Source organism: Pyricularia oryzae, chromosome 7 (assembly GCF_000002495.2).
Source record: "Pyricularia oryzae 70-15 chromosome 7, whole genome shotgun sequence".
NCBI lineage: Eukaryota > Fungi > Ascomycota > Sordariomycetes > Magnaporthales > Pyriculariaceae > Pyricularia > Pyricularia oryzae.
In genome coordinates, this window is record NC_017854.1 from 2,810,268 (window position 1) to 2,826,490 (window position 16,223).

A 16,223-nucleotide genomic window follows, 5' to 3' on the forward strand; every position below is an offset into this window, starting at 1 on the left:
ACTACTGACTTCCTTGCTGTGACTTCTAGGAGCTCGAAGCTTTTTAATTACAAAGATTGATTTACTGAGACTACTAACAAGAACTCAGATAACTACTTTAGCATCTAGGTCTCGAACTCGGCCGGTCGACGTCGCTCCCATACGTTATGGATCTTCTCGTACTAACATATACCTAGATCAACTGGCTCTTGATTACCTGCAACGCCGTATCGATCCCCCTCTCCCCGAGATATGCATAAGCCTACCACTACCCGTTCTGGAATCTCCCAATTCTTTATCCCCTTACACCCCGTCATTGAGCTGCTGGACTCTTGCCTACTAACCCTTCTAACCTGACTGACAGCTAGATGCTCGTATTGCCCCTGAAATTTAACCCTCTGAGGACTGCTTCTGCGCAGCGTACTAACCACAACAGGAACTCCAGCGCCTTGGTCGCTTTCCCCCGTCCCCGGATTATACCGACTACAGACATACTTTCCGGACCTCATAAAGACAAACTGACATTCTTGATAGCAGATCACCGCCATGTTCGCGCTCCAGGCCAACGGGGCCAAGATAAGAGGGACTATGCACTAACTAACACATACAATATATAGGAATAGCATATGCCACCGCAAGCAGACAAACAAGGCCTCAAATACCGAGACAAGAAGAGGTTCACTAGCTTCAAGGATTGAATCCACAATCGAGGATACTAACAGTTGGAATATTTAGCCACTTGACTCACGAGTGCACCTATACGGGCTTGATGAAGACTTTACTGACCCAGAGCACAGGACATCTAACCACTGTCGAACAGTAAAAGCTTACTAACGTAGGAGCAAGGGCTTATTTCTACTAATCTCTAGGCCGAGCGAGAGCCCACCACTCGAGATGCTTGCGTCTTCCGAGAACGCCAAGTTGACTTTTGCCCTACGAGCGAGCCGCCGAGCAAGCAGCCCGTGACTGCAATGGCCGAGCAGACGATACATTGGAATCTAGAGAGCGAGAATGCTAATTAACCTCTAACAGGATTAAGGATAGGTTGTCGTATCACCAAGGAGCCATCGGCCGACCATGACGTTCACCTTTGCTAACTGTTGAGAATACTAACCGTCATAGACACCAATACCGCGTTGTAAACGCCGAGCAGCGGTCAAGTTGATGAAAACAGGGAACCCACGGAACATGCCCTCACATCGAAGGACTTGGCTGGACACTGGAGCCTACTAATATTGAGAATCTTCTAGGAACACCAATCGAGACACAAAGTCAACAAGACGACGATTGCTAACCAACTAACCCACTAACCAACTAACCACTTAGATATCACAGGGGCTTCCAACGCGTGTCAAAATGTATGGGAATGCTAACATTCTAGGGTCGCTACTACTCTCACGTAGCAAACGATACGGATCGAGTACCGCAAGCTGCCTGACAGGCCAACCCAGCAGGAGATGGGGTAGGCTCGAGGTCTTGAGGAGTAAAAGCTAACAGTGATAGGCCCCTACGAACCGATCAAACGATTGAACCGCCGAGCATGGAGAGACCCCATGGCTCTTATGTTAACCCGATTGACTACTGACCACTACCTACCAAGTTATAGGCCTCTTTGCCCTCCCTGTTTGCTCAGGCTAGGCCCCGAACATTTTGGCTTGGCCGTACTAACAGAGTCTGCTATAGCTTACTCTAGCCTCCTAGTGTGTCATATTGTCGATTTTCACGAACCTCCCCCTCGTCCCGCTCCTATCAGCCTTGGTCAAAGGTTCCCTTCTCTTTACGACATAATTGCTGACAGCACGTTCACAGTTCATTTACCACTATCTGCACAATTGGTTTATTGTCTTATACCCTCTAGACCGTCACCCCGAGCTTTGCGATCCTGATCCTCCAACCAGTCGAGCTAACGTCAAACAGAAGGGGGAACGATATGTATAATACTGACACTAACTTTGTGTTTTAGGAATCTTTCCATCAACAATACTAACCTAGCCGTGTTCAACTGGGCCTGACCGGCTGTTATGACCAATTTCTTTGTCTAGGTTCAATCCATATGGTCTGGGTTCTGGACTCTGCCCTACCGTAGTTACTAACCTATAGGGTTTCGGCAGAGCCGCATGGCTTACCGCACTATACTTCTTTTTTCTTCTTTTTAGGAATATGCTAACTAGAAGGAGACAGATGTATCTAACTTCATTTTCCAGCTGGTTTTCTCTTATCCCCATTAGTGTGCTCTCTATATCACTAACTTACTGATGATTATTCCAGTTCTAGTTCTAGCCTTACTTTCCCATTCTGCACCCAGCAAGGCATCTGCCAAAGCTTTCGCTGAACCTGCTATCTTCAATGCTAACCTTGAACCCCTTCCTGTACTCTACGTTGATATGAAGCATCACCGCGAAGCTACATCCATTCCGAACCTTGAGCCCCTCTAACATTGCCATTCCTTTCACTAATTCACGCTACATGAATACTTACTTACCTAGGTACATAAAGCCAAAGATACAGGAGCGAGCGGAAATTATCAGCTTCCGGACCGAGATTCATTACAGTTCACGGAGATAGACGACTGATCCCATAATCTAGCAGCAAAGAAACTAACGATAGGATTACTAACACGCAAACTAACGACAGGATTACTAACCCGCCTTCAAAGATAGGGAGGCCTGCCTGGAATTCATCCCGTCGACAGATGCAGCCGAACCCGAGATGTCTAGACTCTGAGCATCACACAGCAACTACCTCCGTCCTTCACGAAGGCAAGGAACACAACGATGAAGAACAGGATACAAACAACTGTTGGTCACCACCATTGCCATTGATGGGGTACTTTGGACGATGTCTAGATCCAGTTCTGATGTTTTTACGAGACAGGAGACAGCGCCTCTAATAGTACAGACGAGTTCATGCAGGAGAACTATAACTAATGGTGGTGCGAGGCCTACAGCAATCAGGCGTTGTTGTTTGCTACGCACGGACATTTGGGGGAAGCCGAGAACATGTTCGTCAAGCAGAAGAGACCTTCCGACAGTTCGAGTTCATATCATGACATCTCCAATAATCTAGCTGAAAATATCACGCATCCCATTTTTTTTGTTTTGCTTGTATGGAAACAACTACCGAATGATATTCAGCCGAATTTTCTTCGTACTTCCTTTTTTATTTTTATTTGTTTTACTTTATTTTTTACTCGGAGCTGCAAAATCGTCCAATCTGATCCTTGTGCTTTTCTATTTCCAAGACACTCGGCTGGCGCAGATTGCCTCATTTCTACGAGATTTAGTTTCTTTCTCTTTGGTATTTGGGATCGACTCGCCAATCTCATGCCTTTCTTTTTTTTCCCCCCCAAATTGCCTCAACTTACATAGAGTACTAGGAATATCCTAAAGCATCATGATAGATACACTCCCCTCGACGTAGTATCTCTGAAAATTACAGATCTTCAAGGGAGGCCTGGCTTCCTGACAAGGCTGGGCTTCCCCGCTGAGAAAGATATCAAAAAATAAATAAAAAGGAAACGAAGGAAAGGAACAACAAGCATTACCTGCTGATGGGAAATCGGCAGATTGTCGAGTGCACGAGAGAAAAGCAAGCAATGCAGCATTATCCCCGACACCCCCGACTCTGTTTTGGTTCTTCAAGGGTCCTCCGGGGCCCCGGGAACGGAAGGGATCGGCGAATCGCCGCAGAATTTTTACCTTGTAAAATGTTGATCGGCGGCCGCGTCAACGATCCCCGAACTTTGACAGATTTGACGGGGGGCGTTTAGTGGAGAGATTCTTTCTTTCTTGCCAATCTTCTTAATCTCGGTCGCTATTCCGATTCTCACCGTTTGTTTCTTTTGTTTTCAGGGCTTAATATTTCCGCTTGGAGCTTATCGGGAGGACGCGATCGACATCGGGGGGGGGGGGGGGGGGTGCAGCAGTAGGGCCACACGAGCTAGGCTCGCTTGGACCTATTGTGCTGCCGAGGGAGGCGGCTGCCGGCCAGCAGTGGACGATCGTGGAGTGCCATCCCCCCCAACCTTGTAAAACGGTCACGCGATGAAATGCTTTTTCGAAGATCTTTCCTCGTGGGACTCTGATAGACGGCACTCCCTGATGATCAACACCAACAAATATACCAGATGATATAGAATAACAAGTGCCGGAAACCCGTGTCAAACCAGTCCGGGTCCACTGTTCAGGTGATGATAATGCGCTTATGCTAGGTAGAGTTTTGACAAGAGGAAGAGATTTGATCTGTCGGACATGGATGCGCAAAAAAAAAAAAAAAAAAAAGGCTTAACAGACTCGTGTCGCCGTCGTCATTGTCCACAAAAAACAGGGTCGAGTTTCTGCCAATCGAAGGCAATCGAACGAGTGTCTGAACCGATACGGCAGGGCAGTTCGACTCGAACCGATGAAACTTGATGAGCTATTATTCCAATAAGTACACAGACCAATTGCTACCGTATATAAGGGAATGTTCCTCAGCTGTTTTGCTTGTCAAACGGCGACGACTCATGCTCCTACTAGCCATGGCGGGAACGATCTGGGGAACACATGTACATGGTTCACTAGAAGATTGGTGGATATCCATTGTCTGTTCATCCCAGATAACACGGACATGGGCACTTGTCTTTGGGGAGAATACGCCGTAAATGCAAAGCAAAGCATGAATACCGTAGGGTTTGAGCAAGGGCTGTTTTTTTGTTGGAAAGGGGAAAAAAGAAAAAGAAAATAAAAAGTTTAATATATTGCTGAGGCTCTTCTTACTTTATTCTGCCTGCCACCCAAAGACAGCAACGTTCGTGAAATGGAGACACGTCCGAAAAAGAATAGGCCCGAGGACCTATCGTCGCAATTTCCGATTTTTCTCGTATTCATTTTCTCTTGCCAGACATGAAGTTGGTCTTTTCAGGGACTAGGCTGACCGACCTTCGGTAAAAAATCAAACCAACCCAACCCAAGTCAAAACCCACATACATGCCTTTTTTGTTGGTTCGGTCAGGATTTTGGCTGACGAAGCCTGCCAGGGCTCTTGCGATCAAACGGGACACCGGTATGTGTTTTGCCCAGAGAACGACAGGGAGAGAATTCATGGGTCGCGTGCCGCCCTCCCCCCCCCCCCTTTTTTTTTTTTTGTGTTTATCGATATTATTTATTTATTTGCTTTATTTTATTCTGCCATCTCCAATGGGAAAATAATCGCCCCTTTCAAATCAAACCCTTGAAATCCTTTATGCTCTTAATCAAACGACTACGTACCTCTTTCGGTTTCGGTTCAGTACCGAGTCACACAGACGAGTAGCCCAAAAAGGTTGATTGATTGGTTTTCCACCTCCCTAGGAATTCGCAAACCGTTCATAATAGCAGAACCACGGACCGGAAATTTCAGGTTCAAAGCAGGCAAATGATTCAGAAGGAGGAAAAAAAAAAGAATACGTTATTACGTACTGCCCCAGCCACGGTACATTCTGGGGTCCGGGTCCGGTTCCATTCCCCCTCCTAAATTCCCTCATTTATTCCTCTCTCCCATCCGAATGGCCTGCCATTGCCAAGGCCCGTCGACCCGGCCGCCTCCAATACCACGTAAAAATACCACCTGTGATTGCAATCCAATGAATCCATACCCACCCCGGAAGAGCCAACCAGCAGCCCCGATTGGTGGGAGGCAGGAAGAATTACCATGAAAAAAATAACAAGGACCACTGAAAGGAGAGAAAACCCGGGGATATGAGATGGGCTGGGCTCATCAGGCGAGAGAGAATATTACCGTCGGTTGGATGTTTCCTCGCCGAACTCACAGGTAGGTATTCTGTTCATTTCCATTGTCGAGAGTGTAAGTGGTATCCGATCCTGGAAGCTCAGGGGTGCGGCATGTTCCCCCCCCGACAAAAAAGTGCTCTTAGTAATTATTTCCAACAAGTTGCGCAGAAACTTGGCCCTTTAGATATTCTTCTTTCTTGCAAGGCAGGTAGGTACATACAGAACCAATAACCATGTTCAAATGTCCCTGACCTTGTCCAGTAAACTGTTCGCTGAATGACTGCCGAGTCTTCTAGTTCCACCCCTCGTGAAGTGGCAGGTTATGCATGGTACCTGCAGGTACTACTACCGGTCAGTGGTTTTGACCGAAGGATAGACCGATAGGCCAGATACAATAATAATAGCACGCCGAACTTATGGTTGAGCGTCATTCTTCTCCTTTCTGCTTCCCAAAATGCGTATAACAATCCAGCAAGATGGTACTATACGTGACAGTGCATATCCCTGTTTCGTCCTTTGCGCCGCTCTGGATGGGTACCTCGGTAATACCGTGGTTCTATAGCAAACATACTACGTATGTTGTAGTAAAGGGGGTAAAGTGGGTATACTACCTAGGTAGGTACCGTAGGTATACCAGTCGACCAGGATCCCGCCGCTGCTGAACCGCACCTGTCAAAGCACGGTCGTAGTAGGTACGTGTTGGAGCAAACCTTGAGGAGTGAGTGAATATCCACACATCAGTGCTGTACTGTAGTCTGTGTACCTGTGGCGCACAATCAACGGATCAACGGTCGATCCGCTTTGGTCCCGTCACTGGTACGGCGCTCATTACTACCTATATGCCAGCCATACCGTTTACGTACCAATTGACACTTGATCGCCTGAACCAATGAAAAATTCGACTTTCGTGACCTCACAATGGTATGATCGTAGAACATTTCAAGTGTATGACAGAGTAACCGGAATATCAGTTCCGCCATCGCCGTCTTTGCCAGGCATGAGCTTTATTGTCTACCTTATCCAATGCCGTCTATACTGTACAAAGCACGCGGTGTGTGTATATATACTCAACTTTGGTGTATAAGCAGTAGATATAACAGGAAAAGAAAATAGCCCAAAAAGCCCCAGCTTCCCTATTTGGATTTGATTTTCTTTTTTTCTCTTTTTTTTTCGCCGTTTGTTTCTTCTCACTTATTTCTTCTGCTGCTCATCATAAGTAGCAAAGTCGGTGTAGCCAATCGTAGGGTCCTCAAAAGGACCGTAGAAGCGCTCGCGGTTGTATGGGTTGAAGGGCAGATCCTCCTTCACACGCCTGACCAGGTCGGGGTTGCTGGTAAAGTACCTGCCGTAGACAATGGCATCGTAGGTGCCCTTCTCGACGGCCTCCTTGCCCGTCTTGGCGTCGAAGCCGCCGGCGGAGAAGAAGGGGGTACCGGCAAAGATCTCCCTGAACATGGACAGGTCGACGTTTGACATGCCCCAGTCGTCGAGGAACTTTTGCTTGTCTTCTTCGGAGAAGAGTTGCTCGTACCTGGGGAAGAAGATGTGGGGGTTAATTAGGGAAGCGAGGGAGGGAGGGAGAGAGAGAATAAAACAAAAACATACCTTGGCTCGATGAAGCTCACGTAGCTCAGGTTGGGCAGGCGGGCCTTGAGCTCACGGCAGAGGTAACCCCAAGTCTCCTTGCGCTGGGTGCCGCGGGCCTGGTTGAACAAACCAAAGGGCGACAGGCGGATGGCGAGATTCTCCTGGCCGATGGCGGCGGCGAGGGCCTCCACCAGCTCGAGGACGAAGCGGCAGCGCTTCTCGGGAGAGCCGCCATAGTCGTCGGTGCGCTGGTTCGAGTTTGAGCTCAGGAACTGCTCGGGCAGGTAGCCGTTGCCGCCGTGGACCTCGATGCCGTCGAAGCCGGCCTCGAGGGCGTTCTTGGCGGCCTTGACGTAATCATCAATGGTGCGCTTGATGTGCTCCACCGTCATCTCAATCGGCGGGTAGTCGACGTACTTGCAGAGCTCGGTGGTGTGGGCGGGCGGGTACCAGAACACCTCGGTGGGGTCGTCCCAGGGCACGGCCGAGGGAGCCGGCACGGGCCCGCCGATGTGCTGCGGAATCATGGCACGGCCAGAGTGCCACAGCTGCGCGTAGAAGATGCTACCCTTGGCGTGCACGGCCTCGGTCACGGGCTTCCACGACTCGACCTGAGCTGCCTGGTGGATGGCTGGGACGCCGGGCATTGCGCCGCCCTATGTTTGGATGACGACATGGGTCAGTAAAGTTTTTTTTTGCGGTTTCGTCAAGTCATGCTCGGTTGATCAAGCCGAGTGAAAAGAAAAGAAAAAATATTTGGCTTTCTCATCCGGTTATGCCACCCGCAAGCGCAAAACAAGATTCTCCCAGCTTCTTTGCCCGAAAAAAAGAAAAAGAGCAAATCACCCTTTCTTTGCCTTATGATTGGGGTGTTCCGGGGTAAAGGTCTGTGCGGTAGGAGAAGGGGATTTTTTTAGGGGTTGTTGGATGTTACATCGCCAAAAAAAGTGATCACCACTGACCACCGTGCACGGCATGGAACCGACACATTGGTCCAAGTGCCACAAGGCAATTTGGATGGCGGAAATAGCCAAGATGTACGTAGTAGTTGCAAGGACTTCCTTTGCTATACTGGTAATAGTTGATGTGACAAACTAGAAGGAAAGGAGACATGAGCAACAACTCTCACATCATAAACGTACCTCGAGACTAGGCGGCAGGCCCTCGGAAATAATGAGACCGCCATCGGTGGCACGCTGGGTGTAATACTCCTTGATGACGTCGTTGGCCAGCCACAGACGGTTGGGTTCCTCACGGCTATCGTTTTTGTTGACCGGCGTGCCACGGTTCCTGGTCAAGGGAGCGTGAACAACACGGTGCTTCAAGACGTGTTTGCCATTTGCGATGGCGAGAGGCTCAAAGAGCTTGGGGTTGGCAGGTCCGGCTGATCCCATGATTTTCTTTGGGGTACTTTTTTTTTTATCTTCACGATTCAGAATGTGTCTTTCAAGCTTGGCCAAGTCGCAGACTATGGGCTGATAATGACGTTCTTTGGACCAGACCAGCTTTTAGTTTGCTGGGGTGATAACAAGTAGTGTAAATGTTTTTGGAGTAGCAATGATAACGTACGTTGGTAGGAACAATGATTAAGCGATGACGAGAGCTAATGCTATTTTGCTCTTGGTTGGGAAATGAGATTTTAATAACGACAAGAAGAAGGAGGGGAGGAAAAAAAAGAGGGTATAACGGAACAAATTGATAACCAAAAAAACTAAATGTCGGCTTCCAACAGACGAGGAACCGAACCAAAAAGAGGGGTTCGAAATAGCATAGGCACGTTTACACCCGATGCAAAACTCAGACCTGCTGGCCTGATAACGGGCGACTGACTGGTTAGGTTTCCCTGCTCGCATGAATTCCCCAGTTTTTATTTTCCCTAGAGTGATAAATAACGGGTATTATTACCGTCGTACCATTGGTATTATCTTTGGACGCCAAAAGACGTCAACCCCTCCTTACCGGCACAATGCCCGCTCCAAGACGAGGTTGGCCATACTAGGAAGGATGTGGGTATTCGGTCCGGGTCCGGGTCTGGCTAACGTCGCTTTGCTGCTTGGGTGGCTGTGTTGGTGTTGGATGTGGCTTGGCAGGGACAAGAGATGGGAGGGGGGCACGATTCAAGATCTAGAATGAGGTAAACCCCCGTGCTGCATTTGCAGGGAGAACCCCTTTTGCTGTGTCGTTTGCCTTGATTGGTCTTGTCAACTGGTTTGCCGGGCTGGTTGTTCACCTTGTCATTTCCATCTCTTTGGAACCGATCTAGGCTACCAAGGCTACCAAAGGTTTGCTTTGGTCTACGCAGTATTGCAATCTTGTTTCTCGCCTTTCCCCCGCAGCTCCTTCCTCATTGCCTATGCAGTTCGTACCAAACCATCTGCAGGTACTTTGTAGGTAAACCCGTCCATACAGTAATTAGTGTTGTTTCTCCTTCCGTTCTTTTCGCACCTCCACCCCCCTGCTTTTTGCGCACAGTCTTTTTGTTCCACTATCCTCTTTTGTCTTCTTTTTTCCTTAATTGTTTTTTTTTTTTGTTTGTTTGTTAGGCAAGGCTAGGTAAGGTAGTCATAGGGATGGAAATGATCCATCAATCTTTATCCCGTCGCATCTTCCGCCCTTCCGGGCCAGGCCTAACCCAGCCAAAAGAACCACAACAACGAGTCTTGTTCCAATCGTTGGTACCCGGATCGTTGCTTTCTTCCCCGGCACAGTCAAAACGGAGCGCCACTAGGCTTGAATCCACTGCAACACAGGTTTGTAACGGCTGCAACGGTCAGATTCTCTTTTTCCTCTGTTTGCTAGTGGTTTGATTTTTTTTTTTTCTTCGCTCCCTCGTCCCGACATGAGACGGAAATTTGATTTTCCCTCGCTTCTGTCGTCATTTCTCAAGGGTTCGGTTTTGTTTCAAGGTGTGCACACTCTACCAATTATTTCGCCTCTTATAGCACGATAAATCCCGCGCTACTCTTGACAAGAATCGTACGCGGTAGTGGTTTCAATCGGCCGAACACCCGCCAAGCTTCCTCTGCCCTGGCCAACCAATGTCGAAATGTGGTGTGCAGGATCCAGATGGATGATGTGCTGACCGGTGCGGGCACGCGACCCTGCCATACCACCCACCCGACGCACGTCAGGCCTTATCTTTATTTTTCTTCTTCTTCTGTCGTTTCCTTTTTGATTTTTGGTGTGGTGGTGCAAGGATCGGTGCATCCCGCAGGTTTCCGATTTGGTGATGTGATGCCAATCATGTTGGTCTAATCATTAGTCCGAATGAACGAACAACTTAAAAAAAGATGAGGGTGGTCTGACATAACCTCTGTGTTTGGTTCATCTTCTTGCTACGAAGTACATCCCATTTCGGCCGTAAGATTATACATGTAAAGCGCATCGCGGCATCACCAGCAAAAGAACGACATGACGATATTAGGCACTCCACTAAACTTATTGTGCTAATGTTTAAAAAGCCAGGTTACCTAGGCACGCCGCACTTTAAGCACAAGTGAAGGCAAGCTAATGCCACTAGCTTCCATGTATCCGCAAAAGGATCTCGGTGGGTGGTTGCATAATTGAGTTTAATGTCCTCCACAAAGAATCTGCAGCGGGTCGGCACTACGCCCTGCCGTCTCCGTCAGGAAACAAATACTGTTTAGGGGAACGTGGGCCTCTAGACTGGAGTACAGTAGGGCTAGTTAGTCTAGTGTTGCTAGTCTAGCGTGGCTGCGCTAAAACTACGACGTCTAGACTAGGCGACGGACGACATGTGCGATGCAGTCAATAGTAAAGCACAACGAAGTTATAAGGCAGCTACAGGTATATAATATAATAGGCGATGTAAGTACGGATAAATAAATGAGCGAGACACTAGATTAAGCAATCCACAAACAAAAACTTCAGACAGCCGATCGAGATTTGCTGGATGAATCCCCGGGAAGAAGCTTGAACAACATGGTCGAATGAGGACTGTAATTTACCAGTAGGTACTCTTGATCTTGAACCTTGGTTGGTTTTTGTGTTTCCGGGAGAGGCTATGCTGGAATGCCTACCAGTCTTGGCTACCTTGCCTATAGCACTCCCTACCTTAGCTACTTGATGAGACGAGATTATGTATAATACGTACATACCAAGTACTTCTTGTACCCCAATTGGGCTTATGGAGGGCCCATGATGCATGCGTATTCAATACGACCCAAGCGAGATTTTTCTCATGCGTTTTCATTCTCCTTTCAAGTTTCGTCTCGTTCGCTTCCATTTCCCCTTCTTTTCTTCCTCAGTCTTGTATCCCTGTCCAGCATAGTCTAGACCAAAGTATGTAGCATTGCGTCCCTTGCCGTACCTTACCTTCCTCCCACTTACCTTGAAGCTACCATACAGTAACGTACCTAGGTACCCACCTAGTTAACAGCTCATCATGCAATCTATCTGACGATTGATCAACGTTGTAATTAGCGGTACATTAAAACTTACCGTACCTACTCTACTTTTGGTTTGCTCGTATCGTATAGCTGTGGTTCCTTGCGGGTAAAGGAAGAAGAAGAAGAGAAAAAAAAAACACGAAATGAAAGCTTGATGATAGTTTGTACTTCATAGATTGTCCCGATCTTGGAGAAACAATGGAACCGTATATCCTAGTTCAAACAACAGCGAGAGTCCTGGAGCCACTTGTAGTGGGACCAAAATGCCCTACCCACACAAGCTAACACAATCCAATCGCTAAAATCTCCGGGGAGGTATTCCTGTAGTTAGCGCAGTAGTACAGACTGGAGGAACATTCCAATCGATCAACCCTGCCGCTGCCCGTTTGTTGTACTAACGTACCACAGTACAACAACAGCAAGCAGACCTAGACCTGGTCTAGTTCTAATTGCTCCGCAGAATGCGGCCCCGGTTCCGTTCGGGGTGAACCTCGGGGGCACATTACGGCAAGAGCCTAGCCGCCCGAAGCTAAAACATAATGGAAAGTGATTAATTCATCCACTAAACGAAAAAGAGGATAGAATGAGAGAAGGGGGTTTCCGCAACCGCATCTTGTGTGTGTCCCAAATTCATCTCATCAAAGGTTTTTTCGTTTCTTGTACATCATATCTGCGACAAGAACAGTGACTGACCTGTTCATGACAGGATGAACCTTGCAGCAAATCATCCCAATTTATGAAAAAGTAAAAAAACAAAGATTAAGGCTGCTTATTTCATACAGACAGACCCTGACGGGAGTGTAACAAGATTTGACTTCCGCGAACCTGGTGCGACGGTCCTGTCATGGGACTAGCAATTATGGGTGGAAAAAAGAATAAATGAAGATTTCTATGGTAGGGATGAGGCTTTGGACGAGAATGATGCCGAATTTTTCCTCCACCCCTGCCTTTTTACTCACACAACCCAGTGCACCACCAAGACCACCTCCTTGACCGTTCACTTGGTTGCGTGAGCTGTGCGAATGAGTCTGGAAGCGTGTCCGGTGTGTGCGTGTGTGCCAATCTGTTTTTTTTTTTGTCTTTTTTACTACGGAGTACCCAAACAAAACTCTTGGGGATCTCCAAAGCCTGCCTGCCAACCTGCCTACCTTACCTGCTTTGCTGACTGCATTGCAGCTTATTCCCTGGCCCGGGGCTCTTATTTCAAAAGGGGCAACGATCCGCTCCGTTGCATACACATCTGACTCTTGCCACTAACACCCATTTTTACCCACATCTCGACCACTTTTTTTCTGCTTCTGTTCCATTTCCTGAACAGTACATTGCTGCCACCCCCCCTGCGACACCTGCTTCCTGGGCGTGCTGGGGTGGATAATCCACCCATTTACCTTTTACACCCCCTCCCGAAGATCCTAGGGTGGGAGAAGGACTGTTCCCAGGCACACACCTACCTGCCAATTCCTCACTGGGCAGAGACATCATTGGAGAGTGAAAATTCCCCGTCAACCACCCTTTTTGGTCTTGCAGTTGTTGTTTAAAAATATCCCCATCTCTCCCCATTGCTTCTTATCTGCAAGTAACCCGCTCCTCCTCTACCCTCTCCGTCACCCTTTTTTTTTCTTGTTTCTTTTCAGCCCACATATACCCGCGACTTCGGCAGTTCCCTTACTGCACCCTTTTTTATTTTCTTGCTTCTCTTTTAGGAGGTCTCTGTTGGGTTGTTGACTTTTACTTTTTTGTTTCTTCAACGACACAGAAAACGAGGAGGAAGCGAGACGAAAACATATAAAAAAGAGAGGGATATGACGTAGGGGTTTTGCATCAGCACAGCAAGGAGCAACAAGGGCCCTAAACGACAAGAAACCAAGAACAAGGAACGAAGAAAAAAAGGACGACAGCCATGATTGCGACGGCGAACCTCGCAGTCATGAGCACGAACGGATCGGAAATCATCGGAGCTGGGGTTCCGCCCCCGGGCGTCACCCCCAACTTCGAAAACCCCAGTGACAACCTGAGGTCGGTGTCGTACGTGACGCAGACCCTGACGCTGGTGGTTGTCACGGCGTTTGTTATAGTACGATTCTACGCCAAGCACGTGGCCTTGGGGAACCACTGGCACACTGAGGATTGTACGTCTCTTTGCCCGCCCCACGTCTTGTTTGCAGTTTTGCAGTTGGACTGGACGAGAGGCAGCAAAACAAAGAAGGAAGACGTCGAAGCTGGAGACTAACACGGAGACACTCATAGACTTTACCTTTGCCACATGGTTCCTCATGGTAGGATATTGCATAACTGCGATATATGCCACGCATTTTGGAGGTGGTCTGGATCAATGGTATGCAAATCTCTGAGCATGGTAGACTTGACATTTTCTCAAGTCTTCTGCTTGCTAACACGAGGTGTCTTTTTAACAGGGAGGTGCCAGCAACGTTGATAACGGGATACTTCAAGGCATGTTATGCGGCAACAATATTCTGTCAGTATACTCTCCGAGGCATTCCTTTTGTGGCCGAACAGTTGCATGTAGAACAGAAGCTGACCTTGGTGATTCCTCTCAGATATGCCAATGGCATTCTGCGTTAAAATCGCATTGCTGGCATTGACCCAGAGAGTATATGGACCGGTATGTAGACAAAGCCCCCTGATAAACACGTTAACCCACAGACTACAGCATGATGATGAGTACTGACTTTGCATGATTTGCACGTCTTTATAGCACAAAAAGACAATCATGGGCATCAAAATCTTTGAGCTGTTGCTCTTCCTGTACTATGGTTCAGGGCTCATCATCAAAATCCGAACATGCTGGCCCATTGAGGCTTACTGGCTCGGGCAGAAGGACAAGTGCTTGAACCAAGGTGAGTTTTTTTTTTTTTTTTTCTTTCTTTCTTTCTTTCTCCGCTTTGATATTTGAGACGTGGATAGATAAAGCTGGACCAGATTGACTTACACGGCATGCTTTTCTTTCTCACAGACGTCATCATTCTCTGCGACTCCATCCTCAGCGTCATCAGCGATCTGGCAATCCTCATCCTTCCCATCCCGCTCACCTGGTCCCTCGAACTCTCGAACCGGAAAAAGCTCCGCATCATGGGGATCCTGTGCGCCGGTGGCACCGCGACCGCCTTCTCCATCTACCGCCTGGGCATGATCCTGATGGAGCGCAACTCTCCCAACGCCACCATGACCTTCACCAAGGTCATCCTCTCGGGCAACGCCGAGGTGGGCATCGGCCTGATCTGCGCCTGCCTGCCCGCCATCACGGCCCTCGTGCTCAAGAAGACGCGCTCGACCGGCTACTACTCTGGCAACGGCGGCTACATGCGGTCCGACAACGACCAGCTCGGCGGCCCCGGCAACTCAAAGTTCCACACGCACTCGCACGCCCGGTCCGGCTACGCCGCTGGAGGAAGCAGCCATAACCACAGCGTCCACAACCACAGCCACAGCCACGGCGGCGGCATCGTCGTCAGCCGCACCTTTGATGTCCAGAGGACCCTCAAGGCCGACACCGACTACGTCGTCCCCGACAAGGACGGCGGCCTGCCCCTGAGCATGCTCGATGCCAACGGCAAGGCCGACCAGGCCGAGCTGGTGACGCACGCGCAGGGTGTGGGGAGGTCCACCAAGTCGTCCTCCATCGGGGGTCTGTCCAGCAACGACTCGGATGAGAAGCTGGATAGGCAGATTAGGGCCCACGGCGGGAGGAGGATATAATTCTATAATGCAAAGTATGTCAGGATGTATTGGATGAGTTGTTTAGGGACAGAGCTTTTATTGGGGAACAAGTAAAGGGAAGAAAATATTTTTTTTAAAAAAAAGAAAGAAAAAAAAGAAGGAAAGAACCTCTAGTCTAGCGGCAGAAGTAGCACAGTGCTCTGCTTTTCTTTTTTCTTTTTTTGTCACGACGCCCACGCACGCAAACGCAAACTGTTTTTTGTATTGTCTTTTTTTTTCTTTTCTTTACTACCTACTTTTGGGATACTAGGTCGGATAACAGACGGTTAGATACCGACGGCAAGCAACTTTTGCTCGCGTACATGTTGTACATATTGAACTTATATAATCTACCATTCGCTGTAACATAGGACGTATCTGATTAATTTAGTCAATGCTTGGGGAACCTGGACCGGTTGGGATATGTTATGTTATTCTTAAGAGCTCGAGCAAAAGTGTCATGGCAATTAGTTAATGCCCAGCCACCTTGTTAGTCCAGAGTCCATGAACCCTCCCGCATCTACACGGCACGCAAGCATACCGCTAACCCCCCTCTCAAACCACCCCGCCACTCGAACCCATGTATAATAACCTCCTTTCGCTTCCCCAGCCCATAGCTCTCTCAACCCGTTCGCCCCTTTTATGAGCACTGACTAGCTCTCTCCATTTCCCCGGGTAACCCTCCGACAACCAAGCCTCCCTGCCCGATACCTTGTCACGTCTCGGAAACAGGAGGCCGTGTGGACAGGGTCTTGCTCACCGGGACTTTGAGATTCAGGCA

The 16,223-nt window shown here is 48.5% G+C and overlaps 7 protein-coding genes across 7 annotated transcripts; 2 read left to right on the plus strand and 5 right to left on the minus strand.

The window, feature by feature from the left end:
* Positions 1–104: 104 nt before the first annotated feature.
* On the minus strand, positions 105–527 carry MGG_18050 (uncharacterized protein; the record flags this gene model as incomplete). The annotated part of the gene is made up of 2 exons (XM_003721316.1): positions 105–161; positions 246–527. 2 exons carry the CDS (start codon positions 525–527, stop codon positions 105–107), a joined length of 339 nt encoding a protein of 112 aa, XP_003721364.1.
* Positions 528–1,967: 1,440 nt separating this feature from the next.
* Positions 1,968–2,417, minus strand: MGG_18051 (uncharacterized protein; the record flags this gene model as incomplete). Its single annotated transcript, XM_003721317.1, has 2 exons — positions 1,968–2,073; positions 2,266–2,417. The coding sequence occupies 2 exons, from the start codon at positions 2,415–2,417 to the stop codon at positions 1,968–1,970; spliced, it is 258 nt and encodes an 85-aa protein (XP_003721365.1).
* A 254-nt stretch (positions 2,418–2,671) lies between these two features.
* On the plus strand, positions 2,672–3,186 carry MGG_18052 (uncharacterized protein; the record flags this gene model as incomplete). The annotated part of the gene is made up of 2 exons (XM_003721318.1): positions 2,672–2,805; positions 2,873–3,186. The coding sequence occupies 2 exons, from the start codon at positions 2,672–2,674 to the stop codon at positions 2,904–2,906; spliced, it is 168 nt and encodes a 55-aa protein (XP_003721366.1). The 3' UTR covers positions 2,907–3,186.
* A 2,957-nt stretch (positions 3,187–6,143) lies between these two features.
* Positions 6,144–6,667, minus strand: MGG_18053 (uncharacterized protein; the record flags this gene model as incomplete). The annotated part of the gene is made up of 3 exons (XM_003721319.1): positions 6,144–6,211; positions 6,341–6,398; positions 6,593–6,667. The coding sequence occupies 3 exons, from the start codon at positions 6,665–6,667 to the stop codon at positions 6,144–6,146; spliced, it is 201 nt and encodes a 66-aa protein (XP_003721367.1).
* A 27-nt stretch (positions 6,668–6,694) lies between these two features.
* MGG_10583 (12-oxophytodienoate reductase 1) lies at positions 6,695–9,071 on the minus strand. Its single transcript, XM_003721320.1, has 3 exons — positions 8,459–9,071; positions 7,335–7,972; positions 6,695–7,260 (listed from the first exon to the last, which is right to left on the minus strand). Exons 1-3 carry the CDS (start codon positions 8,708–8,710, stop codon positions 6,921–6,923), a joined length of 1,230 nt encoding a protein of 409 aa, XP_003721368.1. The 5' UTR covers positions 8,711–9,071; the 3' UTR covers positions 6,695–6,920.
* A 2,454-nt stretch (positions 9,072–11,525) lies between these two features.
* MGG_18054 (uncharacterized protein) lies at positions 11,526–13,204 on the minus strand (the record flags this gene model as incomplete). Its single annotated transcript, XM_003721321.1, has 7 exons — positions 11,526–11,692; positions 11,778–11,787; positions 12,002–12,046; positions 12,125–12,254; positions 12,551–12,564; positions 12,685–12,788; positions 13,177–13,204. 7 exons carry the CDS (start codon positions 13,202–13,204, stop codon positions 11,526–11,528), a joined length of 498 nt encoding a protein of 165 aa, XP_003721369.1.
* A 131-nt stretch (positions 13,205–13,335) lies between these two features.
* MGG_10581 (uncharacterized protein) lies at positions 13,336–15,884 on the plus strand. Its single transcript, XM_003721322.1, has 6 exons — positions 13,336–13,854; positions 13,973–14,060; positions 14,140–14,201; positions 14,284–14,348; positions 14,442–14,583; positions 14,700–15,884. Exons 1-6 carry the CDS (start codon positions 13,626–13,628, stop codon positions 15,440–15,442), a joined length of 1,329 nt encoding a protein of 442 aa, XP_003721370.1. The 5' UTR covers positions 13,336–13,625; the 3' UTR covers positions 15,443–15,884.
* Positions 15,885–16,223: the final 339 nt, after the last annotated feature.